The 23,619-nt window shown below is 42.2% G+C and overlaps 1 protein-coding gene across 1 annotated transcript in view; it reads right to left on the reverse strand.

The window, feature by feature from the left end:
• Positions 1 to 10,487, reverse strand: part of LOC124717290 (zinc finger protein 771-like) — a 199,979-nt gene extending 189,492 nt beyond the window's left edge. The window contains exon 1 of the mRNA XM_047244103.1: positions 10,341 to 10,487. Coding sequence (XP_047100059.1) covers positions 10,341 to 10,349 — 9 coding nt within the window. The 5' untranslated portion in view covers positions 10,350 to 10,487. The remainder of the gene's footprint in view (positions 1 to 10,340) is intronic.
• Between the last annotated feature and the right edge of the window lie 13,132 nt (positions 10,488 to 23,619).

Here is a 23,619-nt window from a genome sequence, read left to right on the forward strand (position 1 = left end):
ACTGGATAGCCACAGGCAACACCGCCTCCACATCTCAGACGAGGTCCTCTCGCAGACATACTGAGCACACATTGGCTTTCTTTCCAGCCCCAAATGCTATCTGCCTAAGGGGCTCCATATCGCACCTAACACTGAGCTTTAGGAAATTAGTAAACCCCTCCCCGTAAGTGCCTACTATGACTCTGCTGAAGGAGCAGCCATTTGTCCACTCACAGGGTGAATGGGCGAAGCCAAGCAGCCAGTCTACACATTGGCCCTCCACCTCAAGTGACGCAAATGCTTTGCCACCCGCCACTCGATCTGTGTGAGGTTGGATCCACTGTGTCGGGTACACCAAGAGGTGCCTTGGAAGCAGAGCCCATGGGCACAACAAGCAACACGTGAGGTGTCCCATACGACACGACAGATTCTCCGTCACCACCACACCCCGAGGCAACAGCCTGAAGGTGACTAACCTTAGCAAAGAGCGCGTTCAGCTGTTTGTGAACTGTAGTCAGTTGCTCCTGCATCTGCACACAGCACGCACACATCCTAACCGTACTAGAAAACTGAGGTAGTAAACTATAAAAGCAGACAGAATCCCATATATGTAATTTGCTACCTTCCTTACGTGTCACCAACAGGCCCAGATGCATTAATGAGCTATGCAGCTGGCTCTTCAGTGAGCAACTATTGTGTTACAGACTGAATGAATTCATCCTTACAAAAACCCAAGATTGAACAGAAACAAATGTACAAAATTTAATAAATATACTTCGAGGAAAACGAAGAAAAAGATAAACACTTAACCTGTCACTCTGCAGATGTGAATCTGCTGAGAACTTCTGCCTGACTGACAGTTTGGCATAACAAGCTGCTAAAGCACATTGTCTCAAGAAATATCGCAACAGTTTATTTTGGCAAAAGTTTACTTTTACAATCTCAGTAGTATTAATCTATTAGTATCTAGTTTCAATCGTATATAATGATCATCTTTACATCTGGGCATTCAAAATTTGTGAGTGGTCATTGGTCAGCCAAGTCACAAATTACACAATAAAGGTTTCCTAGATGGCATCAGCATCAAACCCTCAATAACATTTTATGCTCTTATTACTCATAATATGTTTATACAAACAGAAACAGGTTTAAGGCTAGTGTTTGAGAATTTCTTTATACTCACTCCTGACCGATTACATTTGGCTAAAAGAATTTGACTCATCACTTTTGTGAACACTGCGATCTGGATACAATCGTTATAAACAACTGAAATGATTCATTAGGCATTTATATCACACAACAGACTGTAAAAATAAACTAGCCCTGTAACAAACTGTATTAGGCATTGAAACCTGAGATTAAACGGGAGATCTTGAAGGATCATACCTTCACAAATCAACTTGTCAATTTCTTTTGATTTGGGGTTCAATGTGTCACAGTTTGTATTTCTTACTAATGATTTTTCCAAAGTTACCTCTTGTTACAGAAAGTTGTCAAGAAATCCCACTAGTCCTCTTTGCAGCAGACACATCCGAGGTGATTTGTGAACAGCAGCAGTCATTGCTCTACGATGGCCTGAGCAAGCTTTGGAGGTGGCAATGATCCTCTACCACCTGGGGTATAGAGTTGGAACAGCAGCAGTCACTACTCGAGGATTTGATTTTTCGTGTTTCAAGCTCAAAGTCTAAACTTTCAGTAAAAGCTCCAGTTGAGAACTATCAGAGCCGAAGGCGCAACTTTAATTGGAAGCTCTGTTATGCCACTAATACAACATTCAGTGCTGGTACCTAATTTGCCCATATTTAAGCTTAATGAGCAACAATTTTTCTTCCAATATCTAACAGGGTCAGGAATTATAATGTGAAACTCATAAAGGCTTTATGTGAAGGTATTTTGTTTTTTATGCACAAAATGTAACACAACTCCCTGGCCGCACCTGTGTACTTCCTGTGACTACCGTGACAGGGTCCATTTCTGAGGAAAGGAGGCTGTCTCCAGCCTGGAGTTGAAGGGCCGGCTTTCCCTAAACCTCCCAAAGTGACAGTGGTGTGAGCACAGAAGGCTGACTCAGCATCTAGTCCACAATGGCCTTTGCAGAAAAGCTTGTAAGTATCCTGACAGGAAGTGGCAGCTTACAGAGGCACAGTAAGTGGGAGCAGGAAATGGCCAATGAAAATGCCGATATTCTGCTCCTTATTCTGACTGGCTGACATTCCTAATGTTAAATAATTTTGGGGAGTAGTTTGGAGCTTGCAAAGAAAGCCAAGGAATTAGCTGGATGCCCTCTCGGGGTATAGAAGTCTCTCACTCTCTGTGATGGGGCTGGTATTTCTGTGGTGTATTTGGAGGAGTCATAGGTGGGTAATACTTTGAGATGAACCAAGTTATTTCTTGTAGTATGGAAAATTGAAAGATTCTGAAAGTGTATGCCTCTGCATGGTCATGGATTTTGGGTTGAACCATTCCACTTTTCTAAGTGTGTGTTGTAGTTTAGCAAATTTGCAGGCACTCAATAGGAAGAGGCCTCATATTAAGTTTTGGAATGAAGTAGCTTGTCGGACGTTTAGTGTATAAGACAGATTTAGTGAGGTTTCCATTAAAGCCAATAAATTATGCTCATTTCTCTGGAAATTGAAGTCTGTTGTTTTTGTGCGACTCTTTCCCTTTTGATTTTTGACTATATTGTCACCAGAAGCTGCTAGGAGCCTGTTGGAGATTGGGGTAATGGATTGCTTTCAGTGAACATATTCCAGTGCAGAGGTCAGATCTTTGAATATTTCTGAGAGTAGTTGCATTGCTGCAGGAGTTCGATTCGGTGATTTGATTCATACTAACAGGTTGTGTAGGGCTAGGACTTGAACACGTGTAAACAGGAACTGCTTTTGAGAAAATCGAGTTTGAAAATTTTAGGCATGCTTATAGCCTGTACAGTTGCTAGTACTGAAGTGGTCTGCAGCCTGGCAAGTAAGTTCTTAGTTTTACGAGTGTAAGATATCTGGACTGAAGAGGGAAAGATCTGAACTACATCTGTGTATGATATTTATTTACATTTAAGGAAGTTTGTCACTATATGTCAGTTCCATGTTAAAAGGGTATTTCACTCTAGCCATTTTTGAAAGTTCTCTCAGACAGTTATTTCAATTCATTTGGCAGTAAATTATAAATTACTGCTATCTCAATACATAATCTACTTGCTATCAAAGTCAGCCTTCTACTGACCATATGAAAGAGTCTTTCTTTTCTCACATTACTGTTTATAAAACTTAAACAACATAAACAGTGATAGCATTAAAACTAATAAACATATTCGTGTTCCTGGCTTTAATTCTTCAACAATTTTCATATGTCTCTTAGTATATTTGTGTGTCACTTATCACCTCACAATACAATTCCACAAGACAGAAAGGGGTAGATTAAGAGAAACTACACAGTTCTTAATGCATCAGTAGTAACATTTATTACTATCATTTTACCGTTATCATTAAACTGTGTTCGTACATTGATATGACTGATATTTACAGCCCAATAAGGAAAAGTGCCTAATATACTGACAAGTGGTAGCACTCATCGAGTCCAGAAACAATTTTCCATAAATGTGGATGCTGAAAAGCATACTTTCTGATATCTGAACAGATGTGCACAAAAAGAGCTGAAAGGCATTTGTGGATATGAACACAGTCATTGCTTGGTGCTCCACCCATTGAACCAATTGAGTCACATTTTTTGTCTGTTGGTATCATTGAAATACTGATACTGTTTCAGAACTAAGTAGTCAATCAGCCTGTTGTGGGGTCCAAGTCCTGTTGTACAGTAGTCTCAGTTGTGTCAGTGTGTGACACTGTACAGTAAATTATTCATGATTCTGGGTATGTATCATGTTGTCTTCTTATTTAAACAGATTATGTCACTTCAGTGTTCACTGTTATTGTGCTGTTTGTATGTACAAATGCGAATGATTACATCCATTTTGTTTCTATTTTTCACCACTTGTATGGAATAGAAGCCTAATTTTACTCAAGTGATAAAGGTGGATATGACTTTCTGCTATGGTTCAGTGAATGGAACACTGCCATTGCTCTATGGTCACAGGTTCCCTGGCACCCCAAACAATAGACAGGAATTCAATTTGGACCCCCAAAACTGAGGATCTTGTGCTATACTTAGGGGACGAATATCCTAATACCAGAATAAAACAATTTGTGGACAGTAGGAAGCATATTCTTGTCTGAGCAGCAATTCATGAACAATTTCTGTATCCATAACATCTTCAGTGCATGCAGACACTAAGGCCACAATACGACTGTGGCGGGCTGCAGTTCTGCCAATAGCTCTCTCAAAAGTGTGGTGCAGACCCACTATTTACATACAACAAGGTTACTTACAGACTCCTCTAACCTCTTCCATTTTCTTCATATTTATAGTATTTGAAGTTCAGTGCCCAGCACCAATTTCATAACCAGTACGAAGTCATTTCCACAAAGTGTGTTATTTTAAATTGTGGGCAACTGCAGCCAAATCTCCACATTTTGAATGACATGATCTGCACTGGCCGTACAATACTTTTAGTAAAAGTCGTGACCAGTTTCATGTCAATCGAAGATGCATCTTCAGGTGAGAGAGATTCTTTTTTTACCAATTCATAGCAGAAAGCTAACTGCCTTAGAGCCACTCCCCATTATTCACATCAAATCAAACTCACAGTGCTAAAAGTGATAGTCGATAGTTGAAATGAAGGGGATGCCAGGACGGTGCCACAGGTGTGAAAGGGGGAACCCAGAGCAGTCACTACTGCCTTGCCTGCTGTTGCTGCTGCTCAGTCATGATTCTGCTATCCCCTTCACTTTAACTATGAGCTACCACTTTTGGCACAATACAAGTTCATAACCTGATGTGGATGATGGGAAGTGGCTCCAAGGCAGTTAGCTTTTCATTGTGACTTGTCAAAAAAAAGGATATCACCTGAGTATGTGTCTTCAATTGATGCAAAATTGGTCATGATTTTTAATTTTGAAAAATATTGCCATTGCAGATTGGATGACTGTTAACTACAGAACATTTCTTTTTTTAGTAGCCAGCTTCTGCTATTCAGTCTGTGGTCTCTATTACCTCTAACTCACTGACAAATAAACTAAAATTATCTGAACCTGAATTAAGTTCCTTTTAGTACATTTAACTATACACTGAAATTAAGTAATGATAATGAATAAATTGAATGCCCATGACTTAAGCGTGTAACAAAAAGCATCAGAAATAAACAAGACCAGATAGCAATGCTATTTCATCACCAATGACAACTACATCAATCTAATTAAATGCTGAATCTAAAGTGTCTGAAATCTATCTGCAATACTCTAAATTTTAACAGGAAGTGGAACATTTAGAAGTAAAATATTTTTTGTAAATATATGTAATTTTTTTTAAAAAACCTCAGTGTGTGTACCATGTAATCTAGAAGCAATTATTGTGAGTGTCAGTTTGAGTAGACCATTGCTTTTCACAATTTGTTGTTAATACAATCTACACAAGTATCCACCTGTTGCTGCCTCTGCCAGTTAGTGGATAATTTGACTTGTCCAACATCCCTGAAGGCTCTCTTCATGAGGGGATTGACAGAACACAATGAATGACTGAATGGGAATGAATGAATGATCACTGTTTCTCTGGAAGTGTAGGGACCTTCCCATCATGAACTGTTCTACTAGATACATACCCATCCAGTGTTTAGTGAACTATTCCTCTAAATTTGATTCACAGTGTCTTTAAGCACTCCTACTCAGATGTAAATGTTTCATGTTCTTCCATCGGATATAATACTACTGCATCCCTCTCCAGCTTACTAAATATGTAAACCTTTCTGTGTGTTTCAGTTCCACTTTGCACTTCTGTCATGATTGTCGCTACTACTGCCTCCTGCTGATTGATACCGCTGTCAATGTGAACATCCTCAAAGTAGTTACATCTAATAGTTGCCAATAGTTCTATATGACATTCCACTGCCATTCTGAACTATCTGTTGTAGTTGGTTATCATAGAGGGCATTTCATAGCATTTATGGGGAGTCTTTACTGGCCCACCCTTACAAAACTGAATTATCTCAATCAATTGTTAGATGATTAGTCTCCTATAATGATGGCAGTATGATTGGGTAATGTATATGCCAGCTGGCTGAGGTTTTCTCTAAAATTTTGTTTTGCATCTGGCAGTGAGTCAGACATGCGGTAGAAAGAAACAGTTACAAGTTCATCCTCACCCTTTATACTGCGTCTTGCCCAAACAGCCTTGCATGGGCCTTCAATTTCTATCATAGATCACAGTGGACTTAGTTTTTTGTCTGCTGCAACATATGCTTCATTTTTGTTTCACATAAGCCTATCCTTTCGGTATTACTTATCCCATCTCATAGCTGCCAATTGTGGGTTTCGGCCACTTTTCCTCTTTCTGGCATTATGCAAGTTCCACTTTCTTTCTTTTTTAACTGCTTGAAACTACATGACTTTTGAATGCTTTGACATTAGGATTTTAATCATTTCATATGTGGGGACCATAGGTTTGGGACTTCAGCTCTCATTATCTGGACTAGTAGCTGAGTCGCCTAACCGAAAGAATTCTTTTGTGCATCTACCCGTGTAGCAGCCTCTGTTGTGTAGAGCACAGCTTTCCTGTTTAGGTGGACCCTACTGTTCTTAACCCTATGGCTGAAAGGCCCCTACACATGATCAAACAATTCATCAAATTTTTCTATGTTTGCTAAATATTTGACTGTGTACAGTGCTGCTTGAAATGTTTGTCAAACACAGCACGTATCACAGAAATCTTGACTGACGGAAAATTTGAGAAGATGGCAGGCACTGTGTTGATGTTTCACCGCAAACATTCAATGAAAAAGTTTCATTACAATTGATAGCACCATTTCCACAAATACAGAACCTACAATGAAGGATAAAAACAAAATAGCAATGGCAATTACCAAAATGGTAGAGGTGTAGCACAGTCCCCAGCAGTATATTATGCAGGAAGATGTTAAGAAGAAAATCAATATTCTGCACACAAAATGCAGCAGGGGGTGTAATAAAATTAATACACACAAGTTCTCCTTTTCTTCCATAGATGATGTAGCCTACATGTTACCACATTGTGGTATTTTAATGAACTGTCACAAAAGAAATAAGAAGAGAAAATAATTTTTTGCATAATCGTATCTTTTTTTACAGTTTGAGGGCAAAGAAACTCTAAACAAGTTATTAACAGTTTCTGCAGAAAGGTTCAGTCTTCTCATTTTAAACCATTCCCTGGACCAGCATCTTTTAACAGAGTGCCAGAGTCAATGTTAGAAATGCCATTCCCACTAGTCTCAAAATACAGCATATAAAAACAGTGTTTGAGGTTAAACTAACACACTTTGTCAGTATGTCTACAGGCTTATTGTCAAATGTGGGTTCAGATAAGTGTGAATTTGACAAACATGTATGATTATTTACAGGGCCTACAGCCCATAAAGTCATTGCCTAAATTATAACAGACCCTTCATAGCCTCTGGTTTAAAACCTCTACTCAACTAGGAATCAGAGGGGTATGAAGAAAATGATGCAGGTTCACCTTCAGTGAAACTCCATGAGCAACCCTGATCTTCTCCACCTTCTCTGCCATTTACTCCAAGACTGAACTCACATCCCAGAAGGCAGATGTCATTTGCTGCAACATACACAACTTTCTGCAGCTGGCTGCACCTGTTCCCTCAATGCCTTTAGCACAGCCTCCTCAACATGTTTAATGAGACCCACCCCTTCTTTCAAAACACCTGCTACTGCTTACCTAAGGTGTAGCATTATTTGAAGTACATTCAAACTATCAAGGATAACAGACTGCACCCCATTTGAACATGTTTTTCCATGACAGCAGCCTCCTTAACAGGTGAAATTTGTCGAAGTAACTCAGTTTCAAATCACCAGTACAGGTGTAGTACCATGATTGTGACCCCATACCTGCCTCCTGTGTACAAAGGCCTACACCTGCCACAGACTCGGCAGCAAGTCAAATCATTGTGTAGTGACAGGTAAGTGCTGTATTTCTTGGAGAGGAGACAGTATCTATGGGATACTTTAAGTACCTCTGGTATCTCTTTGATAGTTATCCCCACATACTCATTTGCAGTAGCTTTCTGGACAATTCCAAGTGCTTACAAACAGCAACAAACTCATCCTATGCACAAGAGTTGCAATAACAAAAGGCACGGATTTTTTAGGCCTTTACTGATGTTCACTCTTTAACATACATACTATTTAGTGGATGAAGATTATAGTGACAGATTGAGCTATAGTAAAGCTTAGTGTCAGGCTGTGCTGTAGTATAGCCTGAGGTTTTCATTAGGTTCAGAATTGAACTGATTTTAAGTTGGCAATGCCAACAAATGTGATAGTGTAAGAACACAACTAACATTCTCTGCTAAGTGAAGTTTACATATTCTTTATGAGGTGATTTTTTCTTTATAAGATCAGTTAGCAACATAAACATGTATGTCCTGTTAAGTAAAATAAATGGAAACCCACCTTGGTGATGGTGGAGCATCACCTCAACATACATGCATGAATATAAAATTTTCATCCCAGTCTCTGGCTACTGTGGTCATCTGTGTGCGAGTTGCATTTGCGCGTGTGTGTGTGTGTGTGTGTGTGTGTGTGTGTGTGTGTGTGTGTGTGTGTGAGAGAGAGAGAGAGAGAGAGAGAGAGAGAGAGAGAGAGAGAGAGATTGTGTCTTTGTTGTGCCTATCTGCAATATAGTAAGCAGCAATTGTCCTTTTCTCAATATTGCTGAATACAAAATTAACAAGAATTTGAGGTTTGGCCAACAGGATTTTCCTTAAATATTTGACCTTTAAAGAATCACGTCAATACAAGGTACCTTGCTATAGTTAGCTTATGAAGGTCCACTTTTATAAGATACTTGTAGGAGATCCCTAAAAGCAGTTTACCAATAGCACTGCTGTTCAATGCTAGCGTTTTATATATATATAATCATGTTAAATTATGAAATGCAACATGCTTCACACAAAACTTCCCACGAAAAGCATAAGCTGGGGGAATTATTGCCTGGTTAAGTGCATTTTATGCTCAAACAGGGGCTCACGTAAAACATGGCGTGGTATTGTGGGGTAATTCATCAGATGCTCTTAGCGTTTTTAGAATCCAGAAGAGACACAGGAAGATCATTAATGACAGAAAAACTAGACACTCTTGTTGACAGAACTTAAGATGCTAACACTGCTTTGCTCGTGTATTTACAGGACTGCAAGAATCTTAGAAAAATCACATGGCACCATCCAAACACAGGCTAAAGAAACACAATGAAAGCCACAAACAGAGTAAATTCAAATCTGCATGTGGTTCATGTTAATACACAACTATGGCAAAAAGGAGCATTCCACATGGACCTTTAGCTGTTAAATATGATCAATGCAAGTATGGTACAAAGTCTGTTGAAGGCAACACATAAATATGAAAAGTCATTAAGTCTTACTTGCTGTGTCCCAGTTTATAACTGAATACCTAGAACAGTATCTTATGACTAAGTGCAAGTAGCGTTCTGTTTGGCAGGGTCATGTAGTGTAAATATCTGGGAATAACGTACCAAAGTGATATGAAAATGTGCGAGCTCGTGGTGACTGTGATAGGGAAAGTGAATGGGTGACTTAGTTTTATTGGGAGAATTTTAGGGAAGTGAGGTCCATGTGTGAAGGACAGCACATATGGGGCACTAGTAAGATTCATTCTTGAGTACTGCTTTAGTTTTCGGAATCCGCACCATGTACAATTAAAGGAAGGCATCGAAGCAACTCAAGGCAGGCTGCTACATTTGTTGCCAGTATGTTCGAATAACACCTAAGTATAGCGGAGATGCTTCGGAATTCAAATGGCAATCACTGAAGGGTATACGACGTTCTTTCCGAGGAACACTACTGAGAAAATTTAGAGAACCGACATTTGTAGCTGACTGCGGAGCAATCATACTTCTGCCAACATAAATTTCGAGTAAGGGCCACGAAGACATAACAAATTAGGCTCGTACAGAGGCATAAAGACAGTCATTTTTCCCTCGCTCTATTTGAGAGTCGAACGAGAAAGGAAATGACTAATATTGGTTCGAGGTATCCTTCGAGACACACGATTGCTTGCGGTGCATGTATGTACATGTAGACATATGAACTACTCAGAAGTAAGTCTCGTATGAACCTACTGCAATTTATTGTAAACCATAATCTACCCGACGTAAACAGTAGCAAAGTTCGCCCGGCATCTGTGGCACACTGTGTAATATTAGATCACACAGACCAAATAGGGCTACGTTGTTTTTACGATAAAACTAACCATTTCCATCGCGAATGCTCAGAAGTTCAGCTCTTTCACAAATTTTACGCCAAAACAGGATTACTTCTCAGATTCACAGCGCTTGATTCTACACACGTCTTTTCTCAATTCTGTAGTCTGTGAACTGATAAGAGATAACGAATTTAAGTGAAGTTCCAACGGTTGGTAAGGGATGCGCTATTAATCGATTAATCGTAATTGTTCTGGTAATCGATTACGGCTATATCAATACGACTTTCACGCCATTATTTTACATAATATTACCCTTATAATTAATTATTTCAATTGTCTCTTTTTTCTTCTAAAGTTGACTTGCGCTTTATTACGGAAACAAGTGTGACTGTCCCCTACATTGAATAACTCATCTTGTTGGCACAAATTAGAACATTTCGTGTCGACTGTGCTTTGTTTACGATTGCTACCAACATCAACGAGCTAACAGTAGTAGTGTGGCGAAGTCTGAAGCGTCACAATTCTCAAATAAATAACTTAGCATGTGTGTTTGGACATGAATGTCTCTATGAAGTGCTTTCACAGAAGCTTGCTACTTCTGTTATTTGTTAATACTATACCCAAAACGGAATGAGTAGCCAATGGAAAGCGCAGAAGAACAGAATCCGCGCAAATCACAGCATACTGCACTGCTGTACTAAAAACAGATTTTCGGTCGTCCTGTACAGCAGTTGCAGCATTCTGACAAACGAGAGCCTTCGATGCCATCCTATAACCAATATACTTTATGCAGATTATTCTGGTATATACACATTCTGTAAGAAAAAAATTAACTCACTCTATTTTATAATACTTCAGATATGGCAGTCCGGCTGTTAAGGCATTAATATTACAGTGCATCAGTGGGCCATATACGTTGTTGACTATGATTCGGTGGATTCTTTGATACTCACACTTGCTCTTTTAAATCCGCTTTTTCTGTATCCCATCAGAAGTATGCTTTCGCTTATCTTTTTTTTATTTTACACATGTCCAAAGCATTTTATGAAGTTCTTGGAGCCTACTGGTAACCTATTAAGGTGCAAACCATCTTTTCCCATACATTTATCATTTTAAAACGGTTCAAATGGCTCTGAGCACTATGGGACTTAACTTCTGAGGTCATCAGTCCCCTAGAACTTAGAACTACTTAAACCTAACTAACCTAAGGACATCACACACATCCATGTCCGAGGAAGCATTCGAACCTGCGACCGTAGGGGTCGCGCGGTTCCAGACTGTAGCGCCTAGAACCACTCGGCCAAACCGGCCGGCATGAATGCGACATGTTGACCATATATTTCTGCAAAACTCATCGTATCTATCAACTCATGTTTAAGTCCATCTTTCCTTATACTCTTGTCACTTCTTGAGTTCTTGTTAATTTACAGGTCCTGGCAATAGCGTACATCAGTAATCAAGAGCTGGATTAACTGTTTTCTGTTGTGTTAACGGCAGCAATACCAACTATGGAACTGAAATTATGTGAGCAGAGAGATATGCACTATCACGAAAAATTTTCTTAACGGAATGCTTCTCTGAACTGTAGAAAATCGTAGCATTTCCACAGACGATACCAAAGAGTAAATGTAGCCTGAAGACAAAAAAGATAATCAGAATTGGCGGTAAAAGTCTGTCTCTAAAATGAATAGCGCAAGCAAGTGGCATTTGCCGGAAGACCGCTGCAATTGCAGTTCAGAGAATCCCGTGTAGCAGTAGCAGTGGCAGCACAGTGTGCTGTGGTTTTTGCGTATTCTGTTCATTTGCGTTTCTGAGTTGGTTATATTAATTACTAACCTGTATACGTTCAAAGCAGTTATTGGAAAATAGCCACCCCCGGCCGCCTCTGCGCACATCGCCAGTGATTCAAAAGGCACGCTGCTGAGTATTTAAAGACACAAGACTATAGCTTATTTTAACACATACACAATACACTTTTTTGCAGAGCTACGAAGCAAAAACTTAACCAGCTATTGAACTTATTACCTTTACTTTTCAAGTACATTATTTCACTTAGCAGGCTATGAATAATATTGCACCGAGTATTTTACATCTTTCTGAGACAGTGAGATGATGATGACATACCTAAATAGCTTTATCTTCTGGTACTGAATTTGTGGGTGTCGCCAAAAGAACATCTGTGAGTGCACAATGAAATGCAGCATTATTCTGTGGCGACGAGCGCACGGACAATCTGCTTTACTCTTTGATTTTTATTAGTATTCTTCGTATTCACTTAGATTTTTCAATTGATTGGTGTTTGAGCTTTAGGAAATAAATAGTTGTTGCCTGACTACTACGTTGCATCTCTTTAGCAGACGGCGATAAGCTGTAGTTGGCTAAAAATTTATACCTGTCCTAAAAAATACGTGGACGAAAGAAAGCTGAACAACGAAGATCTGTAGAGGAAAGTTGTGAAATCAGTTGATTGTAAACAGCCAGTTGTATTTTGTACTGATAAAAAGCCCTGCTAACTCGTTGCTTGCATCTCAGTCTCCTTAAAAGTTCTGTAGTGAAAATAAAATATGGATTACAAAAATAATTTACGTTCTGCTGTATATACTTCGGAAACAGCGTTATCTCCCCGCCTTCTGCAATTTACGTAGCTCGCAAGGAAAGAGCTTTCTTCGAAACGTTCACAGCATAGAAAATAGTTTTCTGTCTGTCGGAAACCTTGCTTGTGACAGCGTTAGGCCATTTTTTTCCCCAAGCGCCATTCGAGAGTGGAATAGTAGAGAAGTAGTATGATAATGGTTCGATGAACCCTCTGCCAGGCACTTAAGCGTGAATTGCAGAGTAATCACGTAGATGTAGATGTAACAGCTGTGACTCTGAAACAGGAAACCTTCAAATAAATGCGTGATCATTATATTATTACCATGTTATAGATGTTTATCAGCCAAGTGTCTTACCATACAAAAGTCTAAATATATGCACGTACTTGTGAATTCCCTTTCTGGAATTTATTTGTACAATAAAACGCTGCACAGTTCTTCACCATTTTTCCTGGTTAGACTGGAATATGTAGACAGTACAATTAAAAGTAACAAATATTGTATCTGTGCCCCAACGAATACATAATGTTCGATCTGTATCTCTATCAGACTCAATACAACTCTACTCAAATCACCACAATGCCCGCAACACAATGGAAAACGGCGTCTAGTCGAAGGTTAAAGGATCGCGCGATTGCAGTGCCGTCGCCGAGTCGAGTTATTTTTGTGTTTTGTGTCCGCCTGACAGTAAAACTCGGCGACTTGCTCACGAGCTGCCTTCTCGGGAAAAACTCGCTAGTGTCAGACTGTTTCTCTTATGGGACAGAGCTGCCAGGGAGTGGAGAAATTGTGAATCGCTACTCGGGGGATAGGGTGCCCCTACACGGCGAGACAGAAGGTTGCCAATAGGACCGGTGTTCGTATTCTGAGAGACACTGTCTCACAGTTGCGCGGTGCAAGATGCCGTATCTTGAATATTGGTGTGACCTGTGTAACTTTCCAGTTTTTGGGTACGGATCTTTCGTCGAGCGAACGGTTTTATATGATTTCCAAGTATGCAGCTAATGCATTAGCATACTCTGAAAGGAACCTAATTGGTATACAGTCGCCGGCCGGTATGGCCGAGCGGTTCTAGGCGCTTCAGTGTGGAACCGCGCGACCGCTACGTCGCAGGTTCGAATCCTGCCTCGGGCATGGATGTGTGTGATGTCCTTAGGTTAGTTAGGTTTAAGTAGTTCTAGGTTCTAGGGGACTGATGACCTCAGATGTTAAGGTCCATAGTGCTGAGAGCCATTTGAACCATTTTTGGTATAGGGTCTGGACCAGAAGCCTTGCGTCTATTAAGTGATTTATGTTGCTTCGCTACTCCGAGAATATTTACTTCTACGTTACTCATGTTGGCAGCTGTTCTTGTTTCGAATTCTGGAATATTTACTTCGTCTTCTTTTGTGAAGGTATTTCGGAAGGCTGTCTTTGGTAACTCTGCTTCGGCAGCACTGTCTTCGATAGTATCTCCTTTGCCGTCGCGCGGAGAAGGCATTGATTATTTCTTGCCGCTAACATACTTCACATACGACCAGATCTCTTTGGATTTTCTGCCAGGTTTAGAGACAAAGTTTCGTTGTGGAAACTGTTAGAAGCATCTCGCATTGAAGTCCGCGCTAAATTTCGAGCTTCTGTAAAAGAACGCCAGTCTTGGGGATAATGCGTCTGTTTAAATTAGGCATGTTTGTTTCGTTGGTTCTGCAACAGTGTTCTGGTATAAATCTCTCAATTGCAGCCGATGCTATTTCTCTGAATTCAAGCCACATCTGGTCTACACTTATATCATTAATTTGGGAGGAGTGGAGATTGTCTCTCAGGAAGGCGTCAAGTGAATTTTTATCTGCTTTTTTGAATAGGTTTCGTTTCGTTTATTTTTGGAGGATTTGAGGGTTACAATATTCAATCTCGCCACGACAAGCCCTGTATCCGTTTTGATGCTCGTTATTAACTCAGCATTATTTGTTGGTAAGAGGTCAAGTGTGTTTTCACAACCGTTTACTATTGCCGTGGGCTCGTGAACTAACTGCTCGAAATAATTATTAAAGAATGTGTTTAGCACAATTTCGGATGATGTTTTATGCGTACCTCCGGAATTAAACATGTATTTTCGCCAACATATCGAGGGCAAATTAAAGTCACTACCGACTGTGAGTATGAGTCGGGTACGTGTTTGAAATCAAACTCAAGTTTTCTTTGAACCTTTCAGCAACTGTATCATCTGAATTGGGATCCTATTATTATTTTATTCCGGTTGCCAGCAATGACGTCTGCCCATACTAACTCACAGGAAGTATCTACTTCAATTTCGCGACAAGATGAACTACTTCTAAAAGCAACAAACACGCCATCGCCAACCGTGTTTAGCCTATCCTTTCGGAACACCGTTAGGTTCTTCGCAAAAGTTTCGGCTGAGTTTATGTCCGGCTTTAGCCAGCTTTCAGCGCTTATAACGATTTGAACGTCAGTGCATTCTATTAGCGCTTGAAGCCCTGTTAGTTTCCCATCGAAGCTACGACAATTTACAACTGTTACACCGATGGTTCCTGTATCTACGTTCTTCCTGTGTTCGGCCTGCACCCTTTGCGGCCGAAGACCTTCTTGTGTTTTCCCGAGGCCCTCTAACCTAAAAACCGCCCAGTCCATGCCACACAGCCCCTGCTACCCGTGTAGCCGCCTCCTGCGTATAGTGGACACCTGACTTATTCAGCGGAAACCGAAAACCAACCACTCTTTGGCGCAAACGAGGAATCTGCTGCCTACACGGTCGCAAAACCGTCTGAGCCTCTGATTCATACCCTCCACTCGGCTCTGTACCAGAGGTCCGCAATCGGTCCTGTCGACTATGCTGCATTGGTCAGCTCTGGAGGACTGGCAGCCTCTACCACTTCTGTTAGCCGCTCAAAACCAGATAGAGTCTCTTCTGATCGAAAGTGACACACGTCATTGGTACTAACATTAGCAACCAACTGCAATTGGCTGCACGCTGTGCTCTTCATGCCATCCGGGAGGACCCTTTCCACATCTGGAATGACTCCACCCGGTATGCACACGGAGTGCACATTGGTTTTATTTCCCTTTTTCGCAGCCATGTCCCTAAAGGGCCCCATAACGCGCCTAACGTTGGAGCTCCCAATTATCTGTAATCCCACCCTCTGTGATTGTCCGGATCTTGCACGCTTAGTGGTTTCCTCTGAAACAGGACAGGTGACAGCATGTGGCTCAGCAACAGCGTCAGCCACAGACAGCACCTGGAACCTGTTTGTCAGACAAACCGGGGAGGCCTCGAGCGCGGCCGCCTGGGAAGTCTTTCGCCGCCTGCTTCGCCCCGGGGCGACCTCCCACTCAAAATACACCAGTCACATACCGTTTAAGATGCGACACATCAGGCAACTGATTCTCGATAAGAGCTACGCATGTCCACCGTAACAAACCCGCAACTAAGGACGGCGAAAAACATCTACGGCGCACTAAGAGGTCAAACACACAAAATAAGGATCGAGATAAAATCTCCAGACCACGATTGGCCAGTAGTCTGGAAAAACATCTCGGAACAAGCAATACCGGAGCACGCCAGGTCCACGTGGTGCAAAGTAGTGCACGACACCGTACCGACCAACGAGAGGCTGGCCCTAATCCGTATAAAAGAATCGCCCAACTGTGAAACCTGCAACGAAAACGACACCGTAGAACACCGATTCCTATGCACGGCAACCGGCAATATGTGAGACACAAGCAGGAAAATGATAGCCCACATAAACAGAAATGACCCACGTACCATTGAAGTCGCGGCACTCACCGTCCCTGGTGCGAAACCGTTTCCGAGACCAAAACGCACGGCTACGATGTGGATACTCGCCATGGCTGCACACGCAGTCATAGCCAGAAGGCAGTCAGGCAGCGTGCATTTCCTCACGGACTTGTGGGAAGCGCACAAGAAGGCAAAACAAGGCGCCAAATACCGCGAGACCTTCCACACACAACTTCCTGGAGATCCCGCTGACCGCCGCCTTCAGGGACGCCCTGTCTGCCGCCACGTGAGGTGTCCGCCGCCGCCACAACACCCCCCCCCCCCCCAACGCCCATGTCGCAGTCGCCGATGCCCTCCCACATCCCAAAAGAACCAATAGTGATACGTGTGTTAAAGTGTTAAAAAAAAGTGACAGTGAAAAGTATTATAAGACGTAAAAGTTTCCCATATCGTGCCAGTGTAACCATAGCTTCGAGTATTTTTTTTTCTACCTTCTTCGTGTGCAGTCGAGAGGTGTGCCCAACAGTGAGTACCTCGATATGATTATAGTTCTATCAATGCAACAAATTAGTGTTTCACGTGCTTATATATGTCTTTCCTTCCACCATGAATAGTTTCCTTCCCTCCTATCGCTCAATGTGACAAAATGATTTTAATAATTCGCTATAATGATAATGTTTGTTTTCCTTCTTAGTTTTTATTATGGTTCGTTTTTTTCTGTGTTAAGATAGTTATTCATGAGTGTTCTCCTGTGGATACCACTTTGCTCACCAAATAAGTTCATTTCATGCCTAGTGTATACTCCACTACGGTCTGGCTTTCAAGGCCCAACGTAAAATGCCTCCCATTTTTGTTTTCCAACAGTAGATTTCATAAGAAAATAGTAAAAATACAACATTATTTTAAAATGGATAGAAACATCCACAACTCTCTCTCTCTCTCTCTCTCTCTCTATATATATATATATATATATATATATATATATATATATATATATATATATATATATAAAAACCAACTAGTAATAATTCCTTAAAATAATTTTTTATTTATCAATTATTTAGAGTAACTAACTAGATCTTGCAATCAATGCTTTCTTCCAATTCCTTCTGCCACATGTACAAATGTAGTGTACCAAGACTCAGAAAACGCTAAACAGAAATAATAAACAGCGTAAGAAACTAATAACCAATCAGTCTCACAGACACTTGAAAAATATAGAAGACCAATGAAATAAATTCCAGGGCAATAACAGAAAAATAAAAGCACAGAACGGATTATCTCATCGGAACAAGTAAACTGTTTTTGCAAAACGAAAATTGTTATTCTGTAAATAAAAGTTTATAAACGTTTAAAAAATGGCAGCACAACAGGCCGTATCACCAGACTGACGTACAAATTCGCGGTGAGGGTGCGTGGAGTAACCACGAGAGTGCCGCTGCTGTCATATGAAATCGCATCCCGGACCATTGGCCAACGTGTCTAGACTGCTGACAGGTTGGCTGCAGGCCCTCGACTGGGCTCCTCCTAACCAATACACCTCCATCACTCGCACACATGCAGAAAGAGATCTCATCAGAAAACACAACAGACCCCCGTTCTACCTTGCAGTGAGCTCTCGCTTGATACCACAGAAGTTACAAATGGCGTTTGTTTGGGGTCGCGGTACAGGGCATCTAGCTCTGAGCTGTCACTGTGGTGCCAAATGCTGCTGATATTGTTGCTGCAGGTGCTATACGATGAACCAGAGCCGTACGCCGAACACAAAGGTCTTCCGTCTCCGTAGTGCCACGTGGCCATCCGGAGACAGGTCTCCCCGTGACCGTACAATCCCTAGACCACGCCACCAGCAACCACGTACAGTGGCTACATTCCTGCAATGTCTGTCTGCACTATCACAGGGGGAACGTCGAACATCCCGCTGCCCTATTACACGACCCCGTTCAAACTCAGTGAGGTGTTGAAAATGGCGTCGTTGTCGCCTTAAAGCCTTTCTCGACTAACATCAACTCACCAGGTCCAGCCTGACAGGTAAGCAACGCTCACGACTGTTGCGGCATACAGTGGGCCGGGACACAGCTCTCATCTGATATACATCTACAGAAAGACAAGTTAAATGTTTATCTTTTTTTGTATTTTCCTCATAATATACTTATTAAATAACGGGAGTGTTTTTCTGTTTAAGAGGCTTAATCTTCCGTTTTTGTAAGTATAAATCCATTCAGTCTGTAGCGCAGTAGTTGCTCGTTTGTTTCGTTTTTAAGGCAATCGTCCGTTCGTTTAGTGAGCCAGCCGGTCACGCAGGCAGCAGCTCTCAGCTGATTCGCGTCTGCAGAGCGGCGAGTAGTGCATTTAATAAATTTCGTGCGTGTTTTTCTGTTTAAGAGGTTCAGTCTCGCATTTCTGTAAGGGTGAATGCACTGAGTCTGTAGCGCAATAGCTGCTCACTGAACAGCCAACTACAGCTCACTAAACAAAGCATCAGCGTCAGTTGGCGACACATCAGGAGGGCAGCAAGTTGCATATCAAGGATTCTGTCTGCTTTTATAGTTTACTTCTTCAGTTAGGCTTGCTAGGATGGTTGAGTGACTGCAGGAGGATACAAGATGACTTGGACAGGATTTGTGATTGGTGTAAAGAATGACAACTAACTCTAAATATAGATAAATGTAAATTAATGCAGATGGATAGGAAAAAGAATCCAGTAATGTTTGAATACTCCATTAGTAATGTAGCGCTTGACACAGTCACGTCGATTAAATATTTGGGCGTAACATTGCAGAGCGATATGAAGTGGGACAAGCATGAAATGGCAGTTGTGGGGAAGGCGGATAGTCGTCTTCGGTTCATTGGTACAATTTTCGGTAGATGTGGTTCATCTGTAAAGAAGATCGCTTATAAAACACTAATACGACCTATTCTTGAGTACTGCTCGAGCGTTTGGGATCCCTATCAGGTCGGATTGAGGGATGACATGGAAAGCAATTCAGAGGCGGGCTGCTAGATTTGTTACTGGTAGGTTTGATCATCACGCGAGTGTTACGGAAATGCTTCACGAAGTCGGGTGGGAGTCTCTGGAGGAAAGGAGGCGTTCTTTTCGTGAATCGTTACTGAGGAAATTCAGAGAACCAGCATTTGAGGTTGACTGCAGTAAAATTTTACTGCCGCCAACTTACATTTCGCGGAAAGACCACAAAGATAAGATAAGAGAGATTAGAGCTCGTACAGAGGCATATAGGCAGTCATTTTTCCCTCGTTCTGTTCGGGAGTGGAACAGGGAGAGAAGATGCTAGTTGTGGTACGAGGTACCCTCCGCTACGCGCCGTATGGTATTGCGGAGTATATATGTAGATGTAGATGGTTAGGACGCGTGCATGCTACGTGTGGATGCAGGAGGAGCTGCCCACACTTTGCAATGAGCTGAATGCACTTTTCGCTATGGTCAGTTACCTTCAGGCTGCTGCCTCAGGATGTAGTGGTAGCGAAGAATCTAACTCGTCACATGGGATACCTCAGGCGTCTACTTCCGAGGCGCTTCCTAGTGAACACGACGCGGTGGATCTGCCCCACAGCAAGATGAGTGGCGCGTCATAGCTCGAGGCAGAGACTGGCCGCCTGGCCTCACCCATTCACCCTATGAGTGGACAGGTGACCATTCCGTCAGCAGGGTCCGAGCAGGCACGGGGGAAGAGGCGAGCAGGCACATCGGGGGAGGGGGGGGGGGTAACAGTTATCTGGAGCTCTAACGTTAGGCGCGTTATGAAGCCAGAGACCAGAGACTGTCCACTCGGTATTCCTGCCGGCTGAGCCTCATCCGAGATGCGTAGGCGGCCTGGCCTGATGCTAGTGAGAGGGCAGTGGGCAATCGCCTGCAGGCTGTGGCTCACAACTCCTGTGGCATGAATTCTGAGGCCGTCCTCAAGTTGCACTGGTGGCTGGTGGAGGTAGTGAAAAATACTGGACCGAGCGAGGTGGCGCAGTGGTTAGCACACTGGACTCGCATTCGGGAGGACGACGGTTCAATCCCGCGTCCAGCCATCCTGATTTAGGTTTTTCGTGATTTCCCTAAATCGCCATAGGCAAATGCCGGGATGGTTCCTTTGAAAGGGCACGGCCGACTTCCTTCCGCGTCCTTCCCTAATCCGATGAGACCGATGACCTCGCTGTTTGGTCTCTTCCCCCAAACAATCCAATCCAATCCAAATCCAAGAATACTGGCTTGGCGCATAGGGTGGAAGCAGAGATCGCAATTCGCAGCTTTGTCCTCAGAGCTGACTGGGGTCCTTTGATTTGGAGCCGAGTGGAGGGCCTCAGTCAAAGGCTTCGTCGAGTCTGTGATGGTCTTGGCTGCAGATTTCTAGCCTACGTTATCGTGTGGAGATCTGTAGGAATCCCCTTGATAGGTCAGGGGTGCACTACACTTTTATTTATTTATTTATTTTTTTGGCTAGGCAGTAGTTTGAGGTGCTCTGATGAACACTCGCCGGTAAATACACAGCAAGGGAAGCCAGATGGTGTTCAGATTAAAGACACTTTGACTGTCAAAACTTTATCAGCAAACCGTCCAAGTATTCGCAATAAAGTTGCCGAATTTACTGCCTTCCAGGAAAGTTCTTGCGCTTAAATTCTTCTTGGCACCGAGAGCTGGCTGAAATCCGAAATGGAAGGCTCTGACATATGTTGCGAGACAGGTTAGGGGCCGTAGGAGGAGGAGTGTTCATCGCAGCTGACGAAAATTTTGTCTCTATTGAGGCCGAAGTTGAGTGTGACAGTAAAGTTATCTGGTCGCGTGTGACATGTGTAGGTGAAACCAAGTTAATTGTTGGATATTTTTACCGGCCACGCGATTCCGCTGTGACAGTTCTACAGTCACTCGAAGAAAGTCTACAGTCAGTAGTGCGTAAATAACCAGATCACACAATAATGGAAGCGACTTTAACCTACCGAGTATAGACTGGGATGTCTATGGAGTCATTCTGGGAGGGAGGAGGGGGGGGGAGAGGAGTACAGATAGACAATCATTCGAGATACTTTAGAAATGGAGATTAGCAATGATGCTCTCATTATAGCAACTACGGTTACGAAAGTTAATAAATCACTCAAGAAGGTTACGAAAGTGTTTGTGTTAGATATAGCGGATAAGCAGTTACTAACATCTCACTGCCCCCCCCCCCCCCTCTAATGAACCATGGACCTTGCCGTTGGTGGGGAGGCTTGCGTGCCTCAGCGATACAGATGGCCGTACCGTAGGTGCAACCACAACGGAGGGGTATCTGTTGAGAGACCAGACAAACGTGTGGTTCCTGAAGAGGGGCAGCAGTCTTTTCAGTAGTTGCAAGGGCAACAGTCTGGATGATTGACTGATCTGGCATTGTAACACTAACCAAAACGGCCTTGCTGTGCTGGTACTGCGAACGGCTGAAAGCAAGGGGAAACTACGGCCGTAATTTTTCCCGAGGGCATGCAGTTTTACTGTATGGTTAAATGATGATGGCGTCCTCTTGGGTAAAATATTCCGGAGGTAAAATAGTCCCCCATTCGGATCTCCGGGCGGGGACTATTCAAGAGGATGTCGTTATCAGAAGAAAAAAAACTGGCATTCTACGGATCGGAGCGTGGAATGTCAGATCCCTTAATCGGGCAGGTAGGTTAGAAAATTTAAAAAGGGAAATTGATAGGTTAAAGTTAGATATAGTGGGAATTAGTGAAGTTCGGTGGAAGGAGGAACAAGACTTCTGGTCAGATGACTACAGAGTTATAAACACAAAATCAAATAGGGGTAATGCAGGAGTAGGTTTAATAATGAATAGGAAAATAGGAATGCGGGTAAGCTACTACAAACAGCATAGTGAACGCACTATTGTGGCCAAGATAGATACGAAGCCCACGCCTACTACAGTAGTACAAGTTTATATGCCAACTAGCTCTGCAGATGACGAAGAAATTGAAGAAATGTATGATGAAATAAAAAGAAATTATTCAGATTGTAAAGAGAGACGAAAATTTAATAGTCATGGGTGACTGGAATTCGGAAGTAGGAAAAGGGAGAGAAGGAAACGTAGTAGGTGAATATGGATTGGGGGTAAGAAATGAAAGAGGAAGCCGCCTGGTAGAATTTTGCACAGAGTACAACTTAATCATAGCTAACACTTGGTTCAAGAATCATAAAAGAAGGTTGTATACATGGAAGAAGCCTGGAGATACTGATAGATTTCAGATAGATTATATAATGGTAAGACAGAGATTTAGGAACCAGGTTTTAAATTGTAAGACATTTCCAGGGGCAGATGTGGATTCTGACCACAATCTATTGGTTATGAACTGTAGATTAAAACTGAAGAAACGGCAAAAACGTTGGAATTTCAGGAGATGCGACCTGGATAAACTGACTAAACTAGAGGTTGTACAGAGTTTCAGGGAGAGCATAAGGGAACAATTGCCAGGAATGGGGGAAAGAAATACAGTAGAAGAAGAATGGGTAGCTTTGAGGAATGAAGTAGTGAAGGCAGCAGAGGATCAAGTAGGTAAAAAGACGAGGACTAGTAGATATCCTTGGGTGACAGAGGAAATACTGAATTTAATTGATGAAAGGAGAAAATATAAAACTGCAGTAAATGAAGCAGGCAAAAAGGAATACAAACGTCTCAAAAACAAGGTCGACAGAAAGTGCAAAATGGCTAAGCAGGGATGGCTAGAGGACAAACGTAAGGATGTAAGAGGGTTACCTCACTAGGGGTAAGATAGATACTGCGTACAGGAAAAATAAAGAGACCTTTGGAGAACAGAGAACCACTTTTATGAATATCAAGGGCTCAGATGGAAACCCAGTTCGAGATCGACAGGAAGTGCAAAATGACTAAGCATGCATGGCTAGAGGACAAATGTAAGAATGTAGAGGCTTATCTCACTATATAGCAAAGAAGCAAAGAAGGGAAAGCAGAAAGGTGGAAGGAGTATATAGAGGGTCTATACAAGAGCGATGTACTTGAGGACAATATTA

Source organism: Schistocerca piceifrons, chromosome 9 (assembly GCF_021461385.2).
Source record: "Schistocerca piceifrons isolate TAMUIC-IGC-003096 chromosome 9, iqSchPice1.1, whole genome shotgun sequence".
NCBI classification, from domain to species: domain Eukaryota; kingdom Metazoa; phylum Arthropoda; class Insecta; order Orthoptera; family Acrididae; genus Schistocerca; species Schistocerca piceifrons.